The following is a 26,873-nucleotide window of genomic DNA, read 5'->3' as shown; positions in this document are numbered from 1 at the left end:
CCTTTGGAAAAGAACAAGCTTTTTGGTGCAAACGCTAAGGATGTGTTGAAGACCATCGAAGAAAAAGCAAAATCAGTTCAGACTGTGAAAGATTTCCTCCAGGTTCAACCCCCCAGATTCAGTAGGAATTGGCCTTCAAAAAACTGGTCCTTTCCTAATCCAGAAAAGTTTCAAAGGGGTAAGAACAGACGTGGCCGAGGAAGAGGCCAATACAGAGGCCCTTACAGGGGCGACAATGGCAGCCAGGAAACCAAAGAAGTGACGCAGGGTTTGACCTGCCCGACAACCACAATCTCAATGACTTTCCTCTACTACCGCCTACCAGGGAACAACTAGAAGCTCAGCTAGGCGGGAAATTATCTCTGTTTGCAGAAAACTGGCACAGACTGACAAAGGCCAAATGGATTTTGGACATTATAGACCGAGGGTACAGGTTTCATTTTCAAACCTTACCAAGAAAACAAGGCATGCCAAACCTACCACAAAATCAAAGGGCAGAGGCTATCAAGCAAATCACTCTGCTGACTCGAATGAAAGCAATAGAAAGAGTTCCACAACAAGAACAAGAACAGGGGTTTTACTCAAGAATGTTCCTTGTTCCAAGAAAAGAATCTCAATGGAGACCAATACTGGACTTGTCCACATTAAACACCTTTCTCATAGTACCAAAGTTCAAAATGCTGACTCTACAGCAACTCCTTCCCATGCTGGGCAAGGAGTCGTGGCTGATTACTCTGGACCTCAAGGAGGCATACCTGCATGTCCCTATCAGACACAGCTGCAGAAGATACCTCAGATTTCTTGCAGGGCCAGAGCATTATCAATTCTCAGCATTGCCATTTGGCTTATCTACTGCGCCCAGAGTATTTACAAAATGCCTGGCTTCAGTAATTGCTCATTGCAGGCTCCAGGGTATACAAATTTACCCGTACCTGGACGACTGCCTCATACAAGCGGATGACAAATTGATGTTGACAAAAAACCTGGATTATGTCATACGATTACTTCAAGCTCTGGGATACACAGTCAACTTCCAAAAGTCAAGACTGCAGCCATCCCAGCAAATAATCTTCTTAGGAGCCAAACTAGACACAGCCTCTCAGATGGCTTACCTGACAGAAGACAAGCAAGAGAAGTTAACTCATTACTTCAAAGGTTTAGCAAAACTCACCCAGATGACTGCAAGGAGATTCCTACAGGCCCTGGGTTACATGGCATCCTGCATTCTACTGGTTCCATTAGCAAAACTACACATGAGAAAGCTTCAATGGTACCTAAAAAGCATTTGGTCTCAACACAGCAACGACTTGGAGACAATCATACCACTCATTCCATGCCTACAAAAGGAATTCCAATGGTGGGCCTCGGTGAGCCAGGAAAACACAGGTATGTCATTCGAAAAACCACAGATAACACAGACCATGACTACAGACGCCTCAGACCTTGGATGGGGGGTGCACATGGAAGGCAGGTGTATACAAGAACAATGGTGTCTCCAAAGGAAACACATCTGCATATAAACCAAAAGGAAATGCTGACAGTAATGCATGCCATCGAGGCTTTTCAACACCAACTCCAGCAAGGCCATTTAATGATACGGACAGACAACACCACTGTGATGTGCTACATAAACAAGCAGGGGGGCACCCACTCTTACCCCCTTTGCAGACTGACAATGCAGCTTTGGGAGAAATCACTGAGCCTAAACATCCAGTTACAATCCCAGTTTGTTCCAGGAAAAGACAATGTGTTGGCGGACAGCCTAAGCAGGAATTTCACAGATCCACACGAGTGGAGGTTACATCCGAAGGCCTTCAGACAACTCACTTCGACATGGGGCAAGCCAGAAGTGGACCTATTTGCCTCTCACCTCAACCATCTTCTACCAAAATTTTGCACAAGGACATACCAGCCAAAAGCTTGGAAAATAGATGCCCTCTCATTCAACTGGAACTCCCTAGCAATCTATGCATTCCCACCTCTGCCACTGATGACCTCAGTATTACTAAAGATCAAAGCAGAGAAGCCCAAGGGAATCATAATAGCTCCGGATTGGCCAAGACAACACTGGTACCCACTACTACAGAGCATATGTCACACCAGGAGGTGGGCCCTCCCTCAGTGGCCTCTACTTTTGACTCAACACAATTTCGAAACACTGCATCCAAACCTTCAGACACTGCAGCTAACAGCCTAGGAGATCCCATAAATAACTTCAGCTTATCTCTCTCCAAGGAAGTTCAGCGGATACTAACAGAGGCTCGAAGACCATCCATCAGAAAGGTTTACTTAGCAAAGTGGAAAAGATTCAGCAATTGGAATACCAGCAAGGGACATGATGCATCATTGCTGAACATCCCACTTATCTTGGAATATTTGGCAGATATGTTAAAGAACGGTCTCTCATATTCTTCCATAAAGATACATGCATCTGCTATTTCAGCTAGATACAACACTGATCCTCCTGTTTTCTCTCACCCTTACTAAGACAATTCCTCAGCGGAATCAAGAACATTAAGCCACCAAGAAAGGCCCCAGTGCCAGCCTGGGACCTCAATTTTGTCTTAGAAAAACTGACTCTACCTCCTTTTGAGCCAGCAGCTTCAGTTGACTTGCAATTTCTCTCATGGAAGACAGCTTTCCTGTTGGCAATTACCTCAGCAAGAAGGGTTTCGAGCTACAGGCCCTAATGGCAATACCACCCTTTATTATTTTCCACAGAGACAGGGTTTCATTAAGGACCAACCCTACTTTTATGCCAAAGGTGGTATCTAGGGTTTCTCTAAGTCAAGCCATTCATCTGCCTGCTTTGTTCCCCAATGCGGAGAATAAGGGGAAAGACTTTTGCATACCTTGGACATTCACAGACAACTTCGATACTACCTGGACAGAACCAAGGCCAGTAGGAAGTCTGAACAACTTTTGTAGCTTACGCCCTGCAGTCCAAGGAAAAGCAATTTCAAAACAGACTATTTCTAAATGGATTGGACATTGCATCAGATTCTGTTATTCCTTTCATGGAAAGACTGTTCCAGCCAATGTCAGACCACATTCCACCAGAGCTACAGCCACCTCTACAGCATTTTTAAGAGGGTGCCTACCAAGGACATTCTAGAAGCTGCTACATGGAGCTCCATGCATACATTCTCCAAACACTACAATCTCCCTCTATATTCCAGATCCAGAGCAGGCTTTGCTTGGCAGTCCTGCAGGGTTTGATTGCCACACCATCTCTTTCCTAGTGCATACCTCCTCCCCAGCTAAGCTATGGTATTCTACCCACATGTTATGACTGCAGTTGCATTCTTGAAGGACATAGTACAGTTTTGTACCTACCATAAATGTAGATGTCCGATAGACATGCAACTGCAGTCGGATTTTCCCTCCCTCCATACCCCTCTATGCCTAGGGTCCACTCCTATCCCTGTTACTCTTAGCTGGGGATATCTGTTATGGTGTATTTGTTTTATTGCTCATTTATTTGTTTGGAATCCTGTTTTTGTCTTCCAATTTGATTACAGCCTTCCTTGGAGGGCACCTGGCATCTGGGGAAAGAAACACTGAAGAAAATGGCGTCGGCTGATGCTTATGTACTCCAGCCGCTCTGACGGAGAGAAATGCGACATCAGCCGACGTCGGACCCAGACTTTGGAATCCGGCCGACCGAGGGCTGCCTGAGGCAGGACAACCCACATGTTATGACTGCAGTTGCATGTCTATCGGACATCTACATTTATGGTAGGTACAAAACTGTACTTTTCTAATGGCACTCATGTGTTCACCTATTCTGAATTTGACTGGCCTAGATGTCTGTCCAATATAAAAAGCAGAACAAGTACACGTTGCTAAATAAAGAACCCAATCTGAACTGCAATTAGCAAAAATTCTAATGTTGAAAACTTGAGGAGTGTTCTTACTTGTAAATTCAGTTGTTTTTACTACATGTTGACAAGCAGTACAATGGCCACAAGGAAAACAACCTGTTAATATGTCCCCAAGTAAAGTAGTTTGTTATGGAAAGCTAGGAATATATCTTTTGTAATGGGTGAAGTATGAATTCATGTTCCGTCCTCTGCGATAAGAGAACGAACATTGGTCAGGTAAAGTCCTATTAAGGATGTCATGTGATAAAAGAATGCCCTAATGCTGATTGATGATATCTCTAAATCGATCAGCATTAGTACCATAGGTAGTTACTAACCGCAAAGGTTGATTGGTTTGTTGCTCAATAGATACCCTATCCTCTGATTTGTATTCTAATAATTCCATATGTGTTAACCTATTGGTTTCATCCAAAATGGTTGAAAGGTGATGTGGATTATAACCATGTTTAATAAACCTATTGGATAGATCAAGGCTAAAATTAAAATATTCATGTTCAGAAGAGCAGATCCGTCTCATTCTCATAAATTGAGATTTTGGAATATTGCGGATGATGTGGCGTGGGTGGGAACTCTGAGCATGTAATAATGTGTTATATTCTGGAAATTTTCGATAAACTGAAGTAGCCAAGGTGTTATCTGAAAGTCTAGTGATCTTAACATCCAGAAACACAATATTTGAATGCTCAATGTTAGCAGTAAATTTGATACCAAAGGAGTTGTTATTCAAATAAGATACAAACTGAGATAACTCATCCCTATCGCCACGCCACACCATCCAACAATCATCTAGATATCTGTGCCAGATATCTAGATGTTGTATGTATATGTTGTGCTGAACATCGTATTTGAATGTAGCCTCATAGTAACCCATAAAAAGATCTGCATATATATATGGGTGCGAACGAGGCCCCCATAGCCGTACCCTTGATTTGCCAGTAGGCCTTCCCCTGGTAATAAAAGATGTTTTTACGTAGCACCATTTCTGTTAGTTTGATCAAAAAATTGTTGAAACCTGTGGAATAAAGGTTTGATTTATATAACCAATAAGAAACTGCAAGAATTCCTAAATCATGAGGAATGCTGGTGTATAGGGAAGCCACATCCAATATACAGAGCAACCAATTAGATTCCAGTTGAGAATTATTAATGATGTTGAGAAATTCCATGGTATCTTTAATACGAGATCTGATTTGTGTCAGTAATGGTTTTAGATAGTGTGTGAGGAAGGCTGATAATGGCTCTGTTAAAGACCCTCTGCCTGACACAATCAGTCTACCAGGGGGATGAAGTGGATCTTTATGTATTTTAGGTAGCAAATATAAATATTGTGGAGTGGGTTCATCCACCTTGAGTTGTTTAGCTACCTGCTGGGTTATAATACCCTGCTCAACCGCCAGATCTAAAAAAGAGTCAACTTCCCTCTTAAAAGTAGAAGTGGGATCATTACTCATTTCCATATAAAAACTGGAATCAGATAATTGACGCAAAGCTTCCTCAGTATATGTGGTGTAATCCAAAACTACAATGGCTCCCCCTTTATCAGCCATAGTAATAACTATATCATGATTGTCCCTAAGTTCCAACAAAGCTTTTCTTTCGGCTGAAGTAAGATTGTAAGTTGTTAGCTCGTACAAATTAGAATAGTGCAACTCTTTCATTCCACATTCTCTGAAAATAGAGACATGTTTGTTCATAGGGGGAACAAAATTGGATTTGCCAAATCTGAAGTCAGATGATCTTTGAGTGTTTTCCTTTATACACCTTTTGGTGAGGCCAGGAACATTTTTTGGAACTTATGTATTTTGTCTTTTGGGCCTGTCCAAATATTTAAGATATAATGACAGATGACTACAAGAAGGATAGCTTGGAACGCTTTGGGAATTATAACTACATGGGATTTGAGCTACTTCATTTGGACAGTCGCTGTCTGGCAACAAGTCAAGCTTATTGATGTCTTTGGACAATTGAAATATATATAATGTTTTGTTGATTTTTCAAGAAAACATTTTGTGTCTAAGAATATATCAATATACCATATTTTGTGGTTTTGAATATACAATTACAGGGGCCTGACTATTATTCCTTCAGGTTAGCCTAGTAATACATGGTTCCACAGTAGTACTTATAAGTGTATGTTTCACCTTACATACATTTTGTAATAATAATTAATATACAGGTCACTAAGACATTTCTTTCTTATATGAACAGGGTCATTATTTCTAGACTAATTTTGTCTTTTGTGGAAGTAGGTCCTGATATATATGTTCATCTAAGCTAAGTGGAGAGGGTTGGTGATTGGACTTGTGGGATCTCCACAGATAATATCAATATTGTATTCCAGATTGGTTTTAGTTTAGCATTTTGAAATGTCCATCATGATGATTTTATCAACAGCCTCTCCCGTTTAAGATAATATGATACAATTTTGTGAATAACAATTTTCTCTTACGGTGGCATAATACAGATGAATAAGCAATATAATATTTCCAATTTTTTGAATGTATGGCAGAGACGCAAGTCGGCCATTCTTGATGTTTGTATGATTATCTTACATAACAAATAATATTTGGAGATATCACCTTACACAGTGTTGATACATTCTCCATTTATTGGGACAAGTTGGATGAATTTCTCTTTCATCCAAGAAATAACTAATCATTAAAACAAAGTTGAGACGAAGGTAGACGATCCATTTTGATATATTTTTTGATTTTTAACCTTCTTTAGGTTGCAACATTTTTTATGGACTTATTATTTAATGTGTTATAATAACATATATCTTTTCTAGAGGCCACTTATAATGAGAGAAACATAGAACATTTATTTTTGTTGGGTAATGGCCAAATGTTTCAACTATTTAGCTTGGGTGGTGTTATTCTCTGTTGGACATTCTTTTCAGATATTGCTGTTATTTTTTCTGATATAATTTACTACGGATAATTTTGGAATTGTATATCTGTGGTTATTCCATTAGCCTATGTTATCATACCAACAATTTAAATATACTTAGATATTTTCCAACCATGGATTTAAGTGGCATATTGAAGGGGCTTTCGGCTGATAAAGATAACTTAGAAGCCTTTGGCTTAAACAATCAAACAGGACCTAATTCCACTAGTAATATACAGGATGGCCAACAAAAATATGGCATCATGTTTTCTAAACTCAATAGGTATATGAAAACCTTACGCTCAGATGTTTGGCATCTGAAACTTTTTAAGGCTGACAAAACCAAAGACATTACACCCAGGGGACTCAGGGTTCGGGTACAACCCCTAGTGGCCAATATAGATAGTGAATTATCCAGAGAATAGGCTGAGGCTCAGCATTTATCCTCTATGCATTTTGTTGACTGTTTATTAAGATATTATGACAGGACTATACAAAGTCAACTTATAGAGATCCAAGCCTTATGTGGGGAGGTAGAACAATTTAACAAAGAAGTGTTTTATTCACAACATGTTTCTGATCTTGCTAAAGAACTTTCCATATTAGAACAACAATTGATGAAACGTAAAATCCACAAGTTTAATCGTGATCTCATGGATTATGAGAAAGGTAAACCTTTAGTCAGTCACAAATCTGTCAGATTTAATGATTCTAAGAATACTTACAATACCAATAAAAAACGACCAAGGTCCATTCTCAGACACCATAAGGTTACATCTGATGCCACTTCTGAAGAGGATACTTCCTCTGCTACTGATGGTGAATTTTCCTCACGCCAGGTGTCCCCAGCTGCTAAAAGAAAACAGCCACCCCCTTTAGATCTAAGGGTAGGAGGAGGGGGGGCAGAAAGCACAGAGCCAGGTTTAGGAAATCCAACCCTACAATCCTTACTGCAACAAATGGTGAAATAAATAATAACATTTTTAATATTTCATCTTTTGATCTCTCTCCAATACACATAAAGCTACTCAATAAAGGATTAAACTTTGTCCCCAGTGCACCAGTCTCTGAAAATCAATTATTACAGGATGTAAATGATTTTTGTAGACTACTTAACCTAAAGGTATTTTTTTGCAGATTATGAAAACACTCAAAGATCATCTGACTTCAGATTTGGCAAATCCAATTTTGTTCCCCCCTATGAACAAACATGTCTCTATTTTCAGAGAATGTGTAATGAAAGAGTTGCACTATTCTAATTTGTACGAGCTAACAACTAACAATCTTACTTCAGCCGAAAGAAAAGCTTTGTTGGAACTTAGGGACAATCATGATATAGTTATTACTATGGCTGATAAAGGGGGAGCCATTGTAGTTTTGGATTACACCACATATACTGAGGAAGCTTTGCGTCAATTATCTGATTCCAGTTTTTATACGGAAATGAGTAATGATCCCACTTCTACTTTTAAGAGGGAAGTTGACTCTTTTTTAGATCTGGCGGTTGAGCAGGATATTATAACCCAGCAGGTAGCTAAACAACTCAAGGTGGATGAACCCACTCCACAATATTTATATTTGCTACCTAAAATACATAAAGATCCACTTCATCCCCCTGGTAGACCAATTGTGTCAGGCAGAGGGTCTTTAACAGAGCCATTATCAGCCTTCCTCACACACTCTCTAAAACCATTACTGACACAAATCAGATCTCGTATTAAAGATACCACGGAATTTCTCAACATCATTAATGATTCTCAACTGGAATCTAATTGGTTGCTCTGTACATTGGATGTGGCTTCCCTATACAACAGCATTCCTCATGATTTAGGAATTCTTGCAGTTTCTTATTGGTTATATAAATCAAACCTTTATTCCACAGGTTTCAACAATTTTTTGATCAAACTAACAGAAATGGTGTTACGTAAAAACATCTTTTATTACCAGGGGAAGGCCTACTGGCAAATCAAGGGTACGGCTATGGGGGCCTCGTTCGCACCCATATATGCAGATCTTTTTATGGGTTACTATGAGGCTACATTCATATATGATGTTCAGCACAACATTTACATACATCTAGATATCTGGCGCAGATATCTAGATGATTGTTGGATGGTGTGGCGTGGCGATAGGGATGAGTTATCTCAGTTTGTATCTTATTTGAATAACAACTCCTTTGGTATCAAATTTACTGCTAACATTGAGCATTCAAATATTGTGTTTCTGGATGTTAAGATCAATAGACTTTCAGATAACACCTTGGCTACTTCAGTTTATTGAAAGTTTCCAGAATATAACACATTATTACATGCTCAGAGTTCCCACCCATGCCACATCATCCGCAATATTCCAAAATCTCAATTTATGAGAATGAGACGGATCTGCTCCTCTGAACATGAATATTCTAATTTTAGCGTTGATCTATCCAATAGGTTTATTAAACGTGGTTATAATCCACATCACCTTTCAACCATTTTGGATGAAACCAATAGGTTAACACGTATGGAATTATTAGAATACAAATCAGAGGACAGGGTATCTATTGAGCAACAAACCAATCAACCTTTGCGGTTAGTAACTACCTATGGTACTAATACTGATCGATTTAGAGATATCATCAATCAGCATTGGGGCATTCTTTTATCACGACATCCTTAATAGGACTTTACCTGACCAATGTTCGTTCTCTTATCGCAGAGGACGGAACATGAATTCATACTTCACCCATTACAAAAGATATATTCCTAGCTTTCCACAACAAACTACTTTACTTGGGGACATATTAACAGGTTGTTTTCCTTGTGGCCATTGTACTGCTTGTCAACATGTAGTAAAAACAACTGAATTTACAAGTAAGAACACTCCTCAAGTTTTCAACATTAGAATTTTTGCTAATTGCAGTTCAGATTGGGTTGTTTATTTAGCAACGTGTACTTGTTCTGCTTTTTATATTGGACAGACATCTAGGCCAGTCAAATTCAGAATAGGTGAACACATGAGTGCCATTAGAAACAAACGTATTACTAATGCACTGTTTAAGCATACTATTGAACACCCATCTGCTGTTTTCAAATTTGTGATTATAGATAGGATAGTATTACATAGAAATTTCAAAGCAGGATGGCACAGGAAACTTAATTATATGGAAAATATGTGGATTATTAAACTGGGGGGGGGCTTGTTTAGACCCGGATTAAATATATCAGAACAATAAGGATAAGATAATGTAAACATACACATTTTCTATGGACATACTGACATTAGATCTTAGTGGACATATTCAATATGTATCCAAATACATAATTTTGTTGTATTTTATTAATGCATAAATTTTGGATACATTGGGTCTAATTCATGTAAGGGAAATATTTGACTAATATTTGATCAATATATAACTAGGTGTTATATTATTTATGTTCCTATATTTCCCTAATTATGTTATATATACATATGACAATTTGTTTCCAATAGTTGTCTTTTTTTCAACCCTAGAACTATGATTTGTCAGTACATGTGTATGTCTCTTTAAGAGAAGGAGTATAAAAATAGAACCAAAATGGCGGAGAGACTTTTGAGTTCTTCAGATTTTGTGCATTGATAAAGGCTTGGTTTGAGCCGAAACCGGTTTGCTTTTATAATGGTGTATCACCATTATATTTAGAAACAATGTTTTTTAAATAAATTCATGTTGGAGCAATCTTTACGTGCTGGTCCATTTTGTTGACATATTGGCCTTTTCGGGACCGTGCATGTTGTCCTGCGTGCGTGAGCTTTTTGATTTAACTCAATGAGAATATCTCCCTTGCTCCGGTATAAAAATTAAGAGCAGCAAAGCTGTAAGTGGAAAGGTTCTCTTATCCATTTACACTAATGAAACGTTTTAGGAAAGGTGGTGTGAAACCATTATTTTTGTAGTAGGGCCTTCTTTTTAAGCTTTTATATTTTTATGTATTTTTTATTTTTCATATTTACTTAATGTATTTAATGTATAATGAATTAATTAATTTATGGATGGTTACGGTTTCCATTTTTAGAAAATATTCCTTTCAATTACCTAATGTTTTTTCATTATTAATTATTAAATGCTAAACTGAGGTGAAAGATCAATTATGTTGTTAGGCTATAAGATATTTAAGTAGGAAGTGGTTTTATGGGTTGTGCATCTGATGAAGTCTAAAGATAAACGAAAACACAGTGAGAACGTTAAGCGTTTGTCTTTTATTTACCGCAGGTCACATTAAAGTATTATGTTTTTCCATGTTGTGCCTGTCTGGTTCCTGGAGTGCTGTTTGTTTTTATTATTGGTTGCATTCCAGCACTTTTCCCGAGTTATTTATTTTTGAAATATCTGAGATTTGCTGTTTGGCTCACATTGTCAGTTTTCTGGTTTACCCTTTGGGTTATTAACTGCTTCTTGAGAATTCATGAAGTGCCTGGCTCCGGTGGTTGTTTACTGCAGGGCTCAGGGAATTCACATTTTTACATATTTAGACCACTTGCTGATTTGTGCAAAGTCTGTTTCCATGTTTTTAGAATCATTAGACAAGCTCGCCACCATTCTAGCTTACTTGGGCTTCAAGTTAAACCTATAAAAGTCCTCTATCGTACCATCATAAAGAATTGAATTTCTTGGGTGTGTGAGAAAAGAGAATGGCCTTTCTACCAAAAGACAAAGGCTTGACTTATCAGGACATTTTTAGGGATTTTTCCTTTCAAGAAAATGCCTTCACAAGTTTTTCTCAAATATTTGGGCCTCATTGCATCAATAACCCTCATGATACCACTAGCCAGACTCCATATGAGAAAGATTCAGTGGTACTTCAAAAATGGTTGGCCCCAACACCTGCATCCCTTAGAGTTCCAGGTACCAGTGCTGGAATTTGTGAAACAAGAGTTACAGTGGTGGAGGGATCCAGATGTCTCTGTCTAGGTCTACTGTTCTCCTTCCAACCCCTATTTCATTCATTCCAGCCACACAGACTTGTCAGATGTTACATGTGGAGCAGCATCCAGGGTAGTTTAAGTGCAAGGCAATGGGATACTTCAGATGCTACAAAGCACATAAACTACAAAGAAATGCCAGTGATTTAGACCTTAAAAGTTCTTCATCACTTATTTTCTCCATGTCCACTTTTAGTGGTCATACGCAACACCACAAGCATGTGGTACCTGAACAGACAAAGGAGTACAGGTCATACTCTCTTTGGCTGTTGGCATTAATGGTCTGGGAGCTAATTTTACATCATTCTGTGATGCTTCAAGCCTCATACATCTTGTCAGAGCAAAATGTAGTGCAGACAGAGTAAGCAGATCTTGGACAATTCCTCACCAGTGGAAGCTCGGGACAGAGGAGGTCTTCCAGGATTTGATCCAGATGGGAGGAATACCTCAAATAGATCTGTTTGCCTACTTCCAAAATAGACCGTTGGAAAAGTCTGTTTGGGATGGGAATATTCCTTTATGCATTTTCACTGTTTCTGTTAATACCCAAGGTACTCCTGAAGATTCAGAAAGAATTACTAAAGATGATTTTGATGACTCCCTTTTGAATCAGGAAAGCTTGGTGATCCCATTTAGTGGAACTAGCCAAGGGAAATTGCCATAAGCTTCCTCAAACTCTGTATCCGCCCACACAATGTCATGGGAGAATAGTGCACCCCAGCTTAAAGCAATTGCAGCTGACATCTTGGATGATTATTTCTTGTTACACTTTAGGTACTTGTTCCATGAAGATTTCCAGCAGGTATTGAAGGAAAGTAGAAAACCTGTAACTAGAAAATTGTATGTTTACAAGTTTAAGGTTTTATAGATGGTGCCCAACCAATAACAATGAGCCCAGTATGGTGACCACACCTCTGGTTTTGAAAAATGTATGTGACCTACTCGACAGTGACTTGTGCATCTGTCTAGGTGCATCTTGTAGCCATCTCAGCTTGTTTGACCGTGGGTCCCCCTTTTTCATCTCTCTTTTTTTTTTTTTCTTTTGTAGTCAGTTTATGAAAGAAATGTTCTACTTGAGACTCTCTTGAATGCAAAGTCCTACTCTTTGGAATCTCAACTTTGGTCTTAAAATATTGACCTCATCTCTTTTTGCACTTCATTACTTGGAAAACTGCTTTGCTTAATGCTGTGATGTTTGCAAGGCTAGTCTCCCAGTTGCAAGCTCTCATGATTGGCCAACCCTGTCTGAGTTTCTGCAAGTATAGAGTTGTTTTACATACTAATCCTTTTGTGATAAAAGTTGTATTTGAATTTACCCTGAATCTCTAACCATTATTCTCCCAAGATTCGATGTTGGCCTTTTCATTCTTCCTTAACATATGGTTTACAGATCTGACTCAGCCACATTCTACAGACTTCGGATCCAACTCTCAAGCGGCTTTCTCTACCCATAATGTCCTAGACAGTCCCCAATACCCCAGATTTCGTTTGCTGCCATCTCACACAGACATGGATCGTCTGAGTGTTTTTACAAGCCTTTTTGGGTTAATTGAAAGTGTGATTTTCTTAGAAAATCTCTACCTTTTCTGTTTAAATTATATAATTCCTCCTCCTTAGTTTTTTCATGTTTTCTTTCCATCAATCCTTTGCTAACTTACTTACTAAGAACCATTATTGGTACTCCTTTCTCTTCTTTCTGTCATTTCTTACCCCGTTTTTGAGAGGGTATTCTTTACTACCATTGTTGGTAGTTCTTTTCAATGTTGCTGAAGTTTAAAAAAAACAAGCAAACTTATATTCTTTCTTTCTATTTTTCTCCTTGTTTAAATACTATGGCTGAGAAGCCTATGGGATTTAAAATATGCACTTCCTGTGGGCACACAATTCCAAATTCAGATGTCCACATGGAGTGCGTTTGTTGTTTTAGAGGCAGCACATCTGGGTATGAACTGTACCCATTTGTGCTGGTTTTAACTCCTGGGCTGTAGCAGACAGATGGAGCAAATTAGTCCTTAAATGGTTACTACCCACTTCCTCTTCTTCCTCCACTGGGGCTAAACACTCAGCAAATCATCCAAGGCTTCGCTAGAGCACAGAAAATGATTACTGCCCAAGTCTCAGACTTCGTCCTCTGAGCCTCATCAGAAAATACGGAGATTTTCAGGTTCGACTTTGTCAGAGCCAAAGAGAAAAACTTCGGATCCTAAGCCTTTGGATCTGATAGTCATCTCCAGCAGTCCTTCTGTTCAATCCATGGATCACAAACCATCAGACCCTGGGGTTCTTCTATTAGGACAAGAACTGGATCACCCGAATTCATTGTCTGCCCTATTTCTCCTTGTCTCCATTCTTCTTTCATGCAACCTCAGAGGAAGCACTCCAGACCTCAGTCTACCACCTCATCTGTCAGGTCCTCCAGGAGTATGTCTGAAGCTGAAGTGAATAGGGTGATGAGAAAGTTCCTCACAGCCAAGATCCAGATGGTGGCTATACCAGCTCCTTCTCCCATTGAATCCGTGAGTCTTTCTGCCACCACCCATATAGTTGTATCTCTTTCTCCAATCCATCCTTCAGTTTTGGTGCCCCAGGATCTGAGAGTTCTGAGAGTACTGATGTCAGAGCCAAAGAAGATTACATCTTCGACCTTTATGGTTCTCCTGACCAGTTCTACTCCTTTTCCTTTGGATTGGGATGTGTCTTAGAGCCGAAGTGTCAGTGTTGGATCCATTGGGCTGAGATCTACTGTGATGATTTCAAATCCATCCTTGCTCCTCTAAGCCTTGGTGCTAGATAGCTTGTGTCCTGCTCCTTCCTGGAGTTATGGATCCAGACAAAGTTGTGGCCTGTCTGCTTTGGAATTCTCAGCTCCAGTGCGGCCAGCCATGGCTTCACCTGGTCTGTCTGCCTTCAAGGTTGTGGAGAGGGTTTTTTTCTCATTACCAACCATGCATCTCCTAGAACAGTCCAGAAACCACTTGCTCCAGATTTGCCAATCACTAGGCATTACAGTTCATATTTCCAAATCCAAAGTGCTACCAGTACAGGAGTTCATTGGTGCCCATCTAAACACCTCATCACCATATATACACAATCGAGTCTCAGGTTCATCAAATTCTTCCATATCCTGTTCCTACTGCCAGACTAGTCCTTCAGGCTTAGGCTTCATTGCAGTGGCTATAGGATTACTTCCATTAGCATGTTACTATGTGCATGTGCTTTGGTGGATTCTAGCTGTTCAGTTGTTTAGTCTTCGACAGCCCCTATCCTTTCCAGTCAGATTTACTCCAGTATGCAAAAAATCATATTCACTGGTGGATCAAGTCAGATAACATTTACATAGGTCACACATTCATTCGGTCTCCCCCAGTAGTCACGGTGACCATGGATGCTTCCCAAGTGGGATGGGGGTGAATTTCTTGGGAAGAACTGTCCAAGGCACATGGTCCTCCCCAAGAGACCATTTGACATATCACTGCCCTGGAGATGAGAGCAGTCCTACTAGCATTGCAGACATTTAAAGATGTTCTTCCTGTAGGAATCCAATCCAAACCAAGAAGCATGTCTGTGGTCTGGTACATCAACAAACAAGGGGGAATTCAATCTTACCCCCTTTGCTGCGAAGCTATGTGTGTGTGGCAATGGGCAGTTTCTTCCAACCACTTTCTAGTAGCAACACCCATTCCAGGAAAATCCAACATACTCGGGGACAAATTCAGAAGGTCCATTCTGATGCCTCATGAGTGGTCCCTGAATCAATCAGTGGCGGAGAAAATATTCCTTTGTTGGAGCCATCCTTGCTGGGATTTTTGTGCTTCTCACAGCAACAAATTCAGCAGGTAATTCTCCATGATCCCCCTTCGAGAGGAGTCAGTGAGAGGTGCTGTAATCCACGTTTGGCCCTCTTGTCTCGTTTAAGCCTATCCTGCAGTACCTCAGATTCCAAAATTCTTACAGAAAGCCAAACAGTTGAAGAGCTCATTTATCCCCATTGTCCCCTCTGACCTCCCCAGGTCTGGTTCCCCTTCCTTTGGTTTCATCTTCATTATTCTGCTTGGATACTAAACCCCAGTCCAGATCTTCTGTCACATCCCTCGGGGATATAACATCCCAGCTCTCAAACTAATCACATGGTTTCTCCAGTTCCATGAATAGCTCAACAGCCCAGGCTTTCTTCCCTGGCTCGTAATATACTTTCATCCTCGCAGAAAGATTCCATTACGAGGATTTACAAGAGGTGGCAAAAATTTTCAATTTGGCTCCCAAAAATGACATTGATCCCTTTACTTGCCCCTCTTTCTTATGTACTGGAGTTTTTAGCTCCTGTTTTTAAGGAGGATGCTATTTTTTTCACAATCACAGTACGGGTGGCAGCTCTATGAAATTTTCATTCAGCAGACAATGCTTCTTGCTTGGCTGCTTCCAAATTATGTAAGGCATTTCTAAAGGGCACCTTTCTCCTCAGACTCCCAGTGAAAAACCTGTCTCCTCCCTGACATTTAACAGTATTACTTCAAGGCATAACTCAACAACCCTTTGAACTTTCAGGAAAAACTGACTTTAATTCCTATCTTGGAAAACGGCCTTTTCTGTTGCTATTACATCTGCAAAAAGGATTTCCAAACTCAAGGCTCTTTCATCAAAAGCTCCTTACATTGTTTTTCATAAAGATATTTTTACCTTCTAAACCAAACCTTCTTTCATACCAAAAGTGGCTTCTGAATCAAACATAAATCAAATCATTCATTTACCAGTCTTCTTTCCAAAATTCTTGAACAAGGGAGAGTACATGCTACATCTTTTAGATGTGCATAGACAACTACCTTTCTATTTACACAGAATAAATGATTTCAGAAAAAACAGATCAGCTATTTGTCTCTTTTTTTGGCTAGTCAGCTTGGTTCTTCAATTTCTAAAGTTACTTTGGACAAATGGATAACTAATAGCATTTCCTGGATATATTGCCAGCAAGGTCTCTCCCTACCAAAACCAATTAAGGCTCATTTAACCAGATCCACCGCCACTTAATCTGCCTTTTGGTCTAGAACTTCCATTGGTATTATTTGTGCAGAGGCCACCTGGTCTAATGGCCATACTTTTATTACTCATTAAAAATTGGACATAATTTCCAGAAACAGAGCTACTTTTGGTTCAGCAGTTTTCCAGAGTATCCTTCCATGAAGGCATTTGCCTAGCTATTGTTGTAGAGGCAAGTCCAACTCCATAATTGTTTGTGTTGAGTTGCAACTTTTCCCCCTGAAAATTGAATAATCATTTTGTGATTTCCTTAGAGAGAGAACTGGTTCCTGTTTGCAAACACTAATTTAAATAGCCTGAGTAGACTGTAGCCTTTATAATGTGAGTGCATTTTCTATGTTTTCTTTGAGTTAGTAGGGGAGGGCTTGAAGAGCAGCAGTAACGATGATACAGCAGTCTAAAGGTGAATGTTGAAAGATTCTTGGCATAAGGTGTTAGGGTTAGAGCTTTTATACTTAATCAGTTTTGAAAAGAATCAGATGTACAAATGATGCCCTGACACACCCTATGGGAATAATCTGTTATTACAGTATGACTTGTAGCTTAATTTTCAGTAATTGAAATGCATTTCTCTGGTATTGGCATAGTCTAGCTGGCTAACAACTCATTATGACCCCTTTGAGTAAATTTTGTTTTCTTCAAAAGGGTTCTTCAAAGTAATTTTTCATTATTGCATAATTTTACTGAGTGAATTTCTGAATCCCACTAATGTCAGTTACTTTTAATAGGTAATCCAACTTAATTTCTTGTCTGATAGATCCTCCTTTTTTATGTTGGCCTAAATAATTTGAGCAGATCTGATTTTGGTTAAAGATGAATTCAGTAACGTACCAAAGATTTGGATTAAGTGCACATTAATTTGTAGGGACCATGCCTTTTACTTCCACCATATAAAGGTTTTTATGCCTCACCCAGAATAAGTAGTTTTTGGGTCAAACCACCATGGAGCCAACATGTCTGACTGAACACAATTTTCTTTTTTTATTTTTTTAACCTTAAACTTTTAATTAGCTTTGTGATGTTCCATAAAATATTTTTAAGACATTTTTTTAAAATGTATTCCATGTGTTAATTACAGATGAACATTTTTATGCACATCTACATCTGTTCTTCATTCCCTTTAATTATATATGCATAAACTTTTTTTTTAATAGGACAGAGCTGAATTTGATGAAAGAATGACAAATTTTAAGACATATTTGGAGACCAGAGGAGCAGCCCTGAGCCAGACCACGGAATTCCTGCCATTCTATGCTCTTCCTTTTGTACCCAATCCCATGGTTCATCCATCTTTCAAAGAACTTTTTCAGGTATAATTTTAGTTTTTAAGACATTATACATAACAAGTAAAGCTACTTTTGTTATTTTATGTATTGGAGCATTGAATTGTCCCATTATAATACTAGCACCTGCTTTTTTTTCTGTGGAGAAGGCACTTGTATCCGTATAGATGAGCTTAAAGACTACAGTTGCCAGTAAATCTCTTTACCACAGTGTTAAGAATACTGGATGTTTTTTTCCAAATTTCCATAATTAAGCTGTGAAACTTCTAAGTAGATTCATACTAAATGTTTGGCCAAGGTGACCATCAGGAAGCTCAGCCTCATCACATAGTAGTGATGAGAGACTAGCAGTGATCTCATTAAGTATATTTCCCCCACGTATCTGAGGAGAACATTTACAATCACCCATCCAGTTTTATAAACTGGTTTTAAATATGGCCAGGGAAGTACTCTGATTGCTACATAAGGGAAGTGGATTCCAGAAGTGGGGGATATGTTGAGTTAGTTGCTTGTTGTGCCAGTTGGTGTTGTCAGAGTGGTACTGCAGGTTTAATTCGGTAGAGCTGGTGTTTGCTTTACCACTGATTCTGTTTGCATGAAGAACTTCAAAGAGTGCTGGAATATCTCTCGGTCCTCAGGAAACGTAATGTACCAAGTTGAGGCAGACGGCTTTTACTCTGAGTAAATGTGGGTACTGAAACCCAAGAAGTTTTTAGTGAGGAAGCATTTGAAGTTTGTTAAGTTGGTTTTGATGCTTGGAAGGGTACATGCTGAAAGGGAGCATTGCTTTCAATGCTGGGCCTAATAAGGCGAATAATGTGCGGCTTTAACATTTCTGGACCTTATGGAGAGACCACAGCTCTGTCTCTTGTGAGTCAGGCAGAAATAATTTTTTCCCACCTAGTTACTGTTGTAGTCTTAATCACCACTGTCTTTCTAGTTGCCTGCCCCTTATGTTAATTTGACCATATATCTTATTTCCTCTCTGCTTTTACTGACTTGTGTGAGTAAGCACAAAATTATCATTTTGTGAAATCACGCCCCTTCAACTATTTAAATTTACTGGCCATCCTACTGTATTCCATAGTACCAGAATACAAAAGTGACTGCCCCCTTTCAATCTATTTTGCTGTTTTAAAAATAGTGACTCTCCACTAAAACTTAACTTTTTAGACAGGTAAAACTTAAGTTACCTACTTTCACATCTTATTCCTCTAGTGCACACTGCAGTGTTTAGGATTAAACCATTTTTTTCATCTTACCTTTAAACATCTACTGCAAGACCACCAGTTATGGGAGAGCCCAAATTCTGCTTCTCAGTAGTCATCTTGGGATTAATGCTTCTGTTTTCTCCTGGTGAGAGGAGTGCAGTTACATTATTTCCTAGAGACTGCTGATTGCCAGAAAGCTTAATAACTGCTTTATAAGTGACAGCTTGGAATCTGTGCTTATATTCTGATCCTGGTGGGAGTAGGAGCAGAGTGCATCGATTCCTGACTCTTTCTGGTTGGAGTCCCTATGACTAGCACTTCCTCTAAAACCTTCTGGAAAGCACTAGGAAGCCTTAAACTGATACAAGCACTCAACTCTCCTTGTTAATAAGGAGAAATTAATCATAGGCACTAAACCTGTAATTGCAAAGTACTTTGCCAAGGGAAGGGAAAACAGCTCTTCTAATTTACAAAAAAAATATCAGCTAACCAGGCATGTCCAAAGGTCTGCTTCCAGTGATTTCTCCTGTCCACCTGGTGAATCTGGGCATACTGGGGCAATGCAGCAATTGCCTCATGTACACACACAACCCTCTCATCCTACCACCCAACAGTACAACCTGCGAGAGATGCACTTTCATAGCCAAACTGGAAGAAAAGCTCTCTCCAGCCAAGATTGTGCTAGGCAATCAAGAGATGAAGGTTAACACCCCCACTACACCTCAAGCAATACATTGTCCTTCAAACCTTACCACCAACATCCACACATGGCAACACTAAAACCATATATGTGGAGGTCCATAACATTAACCTGCCCAAGCAACAAGGGCCTCCAAAGCTGAAAAGCAAACAAACACCAATCACAACCAAAGTATCACGTAGCTCACAACATCAGTGTGCCACCCAACAACAGCCCCTAAAACAAGATGACGTACCCAACACTTTAGTCGTAGCTGACTCTATAATCAGGCACACTGATATCCCACTCACCAGGCAGAACAAGGAGAAAGTTAGAGTCCACTGCCTGTCGGGTGCCAGGATCCGTTACATAATGCATGCACTCAAGTCACTCCACAAGAAGTACAAATACGATTCTGTTATTGTCTATTGGAGTGAATGACTTGAAATGTACCTCCTGGACTACATGAAAAGAGACATGGAAGAGCTCTCTGATCATGTGGCCCAGGCAGGTATGACCCTAGCCCTGAGAAGCATCCTGACTTCACCCAGAATGATACCACAGTATAAGGACAAAATGATTGAGTTCAACAATTGGCTAAGCTTCTGATGTCATTCAAAGGGGATCCAGAATCTGTCTGCCTGGGGCGACATGATCGACAAACCACGATGCTTTGCCAGAGCTTGTCTGGACCTGTCGCCCTTGGGATTCAGGTTACTGGCTAAGGCTCTTGCCTTGTCTATAGTGCCTTTTTTAGGCAATGCTCAAAGGACAAAACCACCACCGTAACTGGTACAAGTATGCAATATCTGAAGGTAATGCTACTCAATACTAGAAGTCTAAACCTCAAAATGCACTCTCTCGAGGCACTCCTAAAAATGGAGAACATCAACAGAGATCTGGTTCAAGGCTCCAGAGAGCACCCCTGCAATACCAGGCTACAACACTTACCACACTTTTCGGCCACCAAACCAGGACCGAAACACTAAAGGTGGAGGAGTGTCCATATTCACCAAGGATATTCATACCTCCAGGCTAGTTGCCCAACACAGTGCATCTGAAATTCTCCAGGTACAACTAACACTAGGTAAGAATGAAATCCAAATTGTAGCTTGCTACAGATCCCCCACCATGCCCCAAGATTCTCACTACACCTTTCTGAACATACTGGAAAATATTAAGATACAACCAAACACCCTAGTACTGGGTGATTTCAACTACCCTGCCATTAATTGGGAAAACTACTTTGGCACCAACACCTTAGCCCAACGGTTCTTGGAATTCATAAATTCCAATGCCCTGGATCAACTAATCCATAGTCCCACCAGGGGCTCCAATATCCTGGACCTGGTCATTACCAGCATGGGAAATCGATGTTCCACACCAGTGGTCACCCCCGGTTGGTTAGGTCTGACCATAAACTAATCACCTTTGACATCCACATCCCAACCCCACAGTAAGGAAACATCTGTAAAAAACTTCTCCAAGGCCAACTTCATGCTACTCAAGTCAAAAGTGACAAACTTCATGACACCCATGCAGACGAGAACTGAAAGTTCAACTGCCGAATCCTACACTAAAGCACTGTATGAGCACATCCACTCGTGCACGAATCGTGCCATCCCAAATAGAACCAAGATGCTCTCTTCCAAAAAAAGGAAGCCAATCTGGTGGTCCTCTGTCATAAACAAACTATACAGCAGAAGGAAGAAACTGTTGCATAAAAGAGGAAAATCCCAGGATGCAAAAAAACTCCCTTATCAGCCTCAGTAAGAAGCTGAGATCCCTCATAAAATCCTCCAACGCTAGTTACGAAAATAAAATTGCCAAAGATTCCAAAGATAACCACAAGACATTCTATAGCTATGTCAAGAATCTAAATGACAATGCTCTGAGCTACAACAGAGTGGCATTAAATAAACTAATCCCAAGGACATTGCCAATATCCTGGCAGATTGATTCAGTGCCAACTTCACCGTCCTCTCACCCCCTAAAGATCCCATCTCAATACCAAAAGATTGCCAAATTCTGGTAATCACGGCCACACAGGTAAAAACCGCACTTTCCAAAGCTAAGAATACAGCATCCATGGGACCGAATGACATCCCGGGCTGTGTACTACATGATCTACAAAATGAGCTGGCACCTCACCCAAGTGTCATGTTTAATCATAGCCTCACCTCAGGCACAGCTACAATTATCCCACTCCACAAGGGGGGATCCACCTTGGATCCTGGGAACTGCTGTCCCATCAGTCTGACGAGCCTGATCTGCAAGGCCATGGAACTTGTAAACAAAGACATTGGCAACTTTCAAACACTGGACCCCACCCAGTTTGGGTTCGTGAAGGTCCGATCATGTCTCATGAACCTGATTGACTTCTTTGAATCAGTCTCCAGAGCCATGGACAAGTGTAAGGCAGTCCACACAACCTATCTGGACCTTGCCAAGGCCTTTGATGCCATTCCCCACTCTGGCATCCTAGATAAACTTACTAAGCTGGGCATAAATCCCTGTCACTCGATGGGTTGCCAACTGGCTTACTGACAGAACCCACATTGTAAAAGTAGCCGACTCCAAATCCAGCTCCAGACAAGTGACAAGCAGAGTGCCTCAGGGTTCAGTCATGGGATCGCTCTTATTTGGTATCTACTTCTCTGGAGTACAGGCCAACAATAAGGGACACGGGCTAACAAAGTTCGCAGATGACTGCAAACTGGGAGCCATTATTGAATCCCCAAATGATGTGGATATTCTACAAAAGGGCCTTACAGAAACAGATGCTTGGTGCCAGAGCCATGGGCTCAAGCTCAATGCCAAGAAGTGTGTAGTTATCCCCTTTGGGGAAAAAACATGTACCCATGAATTACCACATTGGTGGCAGTACACTATATACTGAAAGTATGATAAGAGACTTAGGAACACAGGTGGACAGTGGTCTCACCTTTGATAACCACATTGGCACAACAGTCAGGAAATCCTATGTGGCACACCTCATCACTAAGGGCTTTTCATCCAGAAAAAAGGAGGTAATTGTCCCACTGTACTCATCCCTCATTAGACCCATCAATAGAGTACAGCGCCCCGTTTGGTATGTACCTCACAGGACATCTGCAACAACTGGAAAAGCAGCAGAAACACCTCACTAAAAGAATCACAGGCCTAAAGCTGATGCCCTATGCTGACCGTCTAAAAAAAACTCCAGCTATACTCTCATATCGTCTACTCAGAGGCGACCTCTGCTTAACATACAAGACCATGTCAAACCCAGAGCTGTTGGACATGCTACACTTACAGCAATCCCAATCTGTCAGAACCACATGCTCCAGGGACCTAAGTCTTGTCATCCCAATTAACAAAACATGCTGGAGGGATAGGTTCCTGACCCAGAGATTCCCCGTACTCTGGAATAGATTGCTTATGCATGCTAAGCAGAGTGCCTCCTTGGCCCTCTTCAAAAGAAACCTTGACGACTGTATGGGAGATAGGAAATTTACCCCGGGGATAAGATCAGTCGCCCTGCTAGACAGGAGTCCAGGGAAGTAAATATTGTGGGAAGAAATAGCCAGAGAATTGTTATGGCCAGGCTTGTATAGGCCCTAGGGCTAGTAGCCGAGTACCAACCTATGAATCCAAGGAACTGGTATTGGAGAAGAACTCAGTCTTTTGATCTTCCATCATTAAAGGTGAGTATCTACCCACTTTGAAACTGATACTAATAAATGCTGGGCTTGTCCAGGGTTTGGACCTGGAACTTGTCGCACCTAAAGTGCAAATTAGACCCAAACACCCAGCCCAAATGCCTCTCATTTCTTATTCTCCCCAAACTATGCCACAGAAGCTGGGATCGATCATTGAACCAGAGTCTCTTGAGTGGCAGTCATGACTGCATCTCTGTCTGTTACAGTCCTTTATAATATACATACATATTTCACACACACACACACACACACACACACACACACACACACACACACACATGTATTTGTTAACCGGATAAATGGGGCTGGTACATAGATCTTTTTCAACCACAACCTGGGCCACAAAGGTAAGCATAATTAAAACATATTAATAAAAGGGCAGCTTACTGTCGCCAGACAAGGCATGTGTGTTTGAGATGAAAGGAAACTGGAGTATCTTGATAAAACCCATGCTGACATGGGGAAGAACAGACAAGTGCCACACAGACATTGATTAGGAATCAGTTTGAACCAGAGAAGACTGGTTATCTGAGAGGTCTTTCCTTTGAACTACCATGCTGCCAATATTCACCTGTCTCTTGGTTGACAGCATGTGTGCAAGTGTTAAACTCAGTGCAACCATCCCTAAATTGTCACCTGGAAATCCTGCACAAATAGATATAAATGGTGTACACTTGTCCTGTTGAAGATGAAGCTCCTTTTCTCTCTTAAGGGCATTCCTTTCTACCACATGAGCAGCAGTTCTGCTGGCTCATTTTTTCACATCTGTATTAGTGCATTCTTATTATCTGCACTGTAGAATCTATGGCAAGACATGTAACTTTTTTTGCATGTGAAAATGTTAGTGGATTTTTCTTTTTCCTTTCCACATACAGTCTTCATACTATGAGTTACTCTTGTGGAAATGTCCTGAATTAAAATTTGGGCTACCACTATGGTTCTTGTCTAAGTTTTTTTTCATAAATATTTTGGTAGAACCTTGAATGGCTTTTCATGGTGGACATATGTTATGGATGCTGTGACCAAATTTATCACCTGTTGCTTTGCTGAGCAGTGATGCCAAAAACTGTTAATCAAATTTATTTCACATTTGTTAACCGGGTTAGTCCAACTGAGTTTGCAAACAAACCTATTTTTAGTGGAGACACGAGGGAAAAGCCCCAGCAAACATAAGTAAAGATAAAGTGACAATTTACAAATAATAAATAATCACAATACAAAATAATTGTAAAAAAAAAAGGGTTATTAACTATTTTCATTGCATTGATAGTAAGCAACCCATTTTCAGTGGAGACCCAAGGGGGAAAGAGCCCCAACAAACTTAAGCAAAGATAAACATGCAGGGCAAAAACTATTAAAAATAACAATGCAAATACAAAATTAATTATAAAGAGAAAAACAAAAGAAAAAATATGAACATTAAGGGTTGCACTAATAGCAGTGGTCTAAAATTTACTAGGTATGAGAGTAAAAACAAAAAGATAATCGTTGTTCAAAAGAAAAACAATGTATAGACGTTGATAGGAAATGTGGAGAAAAAAGATTTGTGTGGAGAATGGGAGGTGGGAGAGAAAGGAGGGGGCTATAGTAGGGCTTTAGTAGTAGAGCTGATGGTTTAGGAGGTTAGTTTAAGCAGAAGTTACAAACAGAAAAAGAAAGTTAGGAGATGCAATAGGTTATACAGTAGGACAGACTAAGGCTATGTGTGGTCAAGGCAACGGCATAATTTCAAGTTTACTTTGCGTTCCTGGTCTTGGTCATTGACCAGTTTGACTGATCCCTTGGATACTCTTTAAAGTAAAAAAAAGTTTTTGCACTAGCAACTTGCAAGGTGTTAACTGCAGCTCTCCCAGTGTGAAAACAGAATTGGAGAAATAGGAGTGCTATTGAAACAGTTTTTTTTTTGGGGGGGGGGGATAAAATTCAGTTATTGGCTAAATAAGTACACTGCCTGGAGCCAGCAAAGGAGACACTTGGACAACCTGAAAGAAAATCAACTAGTAGCGGTAAAGATAAAACAATGTCTGGGAAGGATTCTGCAGCTCTTCAGCAAAAAGCATTTCAAGCTTTTCCTTTCGTTCAAGAGATGACTTTCAGTCATTTAGAGGAAAAATAAATCAAATGTACTCAGAGGAGATTAAAATGAATTAAACATTGATGGACTATATCAACTCAAATAAAAGGTTGGGGAAAAATAAGAAGCTTTAAATAGCTGTTCAGATAAACTGATAAAAGTACAAAAATCAGAGGATAAAATGAAGAAAGAACTGGCTGAGTATGAGGCTTCTCGAGAAGAGCTCTTTCAAAAAATAGTTAGAAGACAGAGAGCAAAGAGAAAACCTAACATTTTTTGCTGTACCAGAGAAACTGGAAGGAATGGACAGTATTAATTTTATGAAAGCACAAATAAATAACTGGACTGGTTTCCGCAGCAGGATTTGATTTGTTAATTGAAAGGGCACATCAAGTGTATGCTCCATATCTGGCCATGAGAAAGCAGTCAAGACCTAAATTAGTAAAGATGCACTCATCACAGAAAACCAGGAACCAGGCACAAGTACAGTCCAAACGACACCAAAGCCAAGGACACCTTCCCAAACTCGACCAAAGAACTTTAAGCGCTTTTGTCAGCATAAATCAGCTGACGTCTTCAGAATGGTAAAAAACAGATTACATCAATAATATATATCATTTAGGAACATCACATGACTCAATCAGCTGGTAAAATGCATTAAAAGTTAGTAGAACAATTAAAGTGACGTATGCAACCCTAAAAGCCACAAGAAAACATACATAAACATTAAAACTTGTTTCATACAGCAACACACTATTTTTAGAAAAAACGAACTAAAAACATATAGTGTCTTAACCATAAGAACATAATTATATTATATAAAATGCAGCTTTAATAAGCTGCTCAAACTGAGACTGTCGTTAAGACCTGGAAAGGTGAGGGTATCTAATCTCACCTGCCAACATAACTCTTTAAACTCAAGGAAATCCTCCCATGGACCACTCACGGGGGGGTCCTGTAACACCTTTTCTATCACTAAAAACCTAAATTCATGGTCAGGATATTTTTCTACATGCTTGAATAAGGGACTATTGGGATTACTTATTTTAAGGTACCTTGCATGTTCGTAAATTCTTTCCTTAAATCTCCTTTTGGTTTTCCCAATATAGAAACCTTTGCATTTTGTGCACAAAGCAACATAAACCACACCTTTGATACTACAAGAAAATGTCTCTTT

At 39.9% G+C, this 26,873-nt stretch overlaps 1 protein-coding gene across 1 annotated transcript in view; it reads left to right on the top strand.

The window, feature by feature from the left end:
• The window catches only part of ARMC9 (armadillo repeat containing 9), a 3,277,521-nt gene that overhangs the window by 764,827 nt on the left and 2,485,821 nt on the right, over nucleotides 1–26,873 (top strand). Inside the window, 1 exon segment of the mRNA XM_044070688.1 lies at nucleotides 17,903–18,058. Within this exon segment, the coding sequence (XP_043926623.1) occupies nucleotides 17,903–18,058 (156 nt within the window).

This window comes from Protopterus annectens, chromosome 4.part1 (assembly GCF_019279795.1).
Source record: "Protopterus annectens isolate FY-2018-M chromosome 4.part1, PAN1.0, whole genome shotgun sequence".
Taxonomy (NCBI): Eukaryota; Metazoa; Chordata; order Ceratodontiformes; family Protopteridae; genus Protopterus; species Protopterus annectens.
This window is presented reverse-complemented; position numbering and strand designations above follow the sequence as displayed.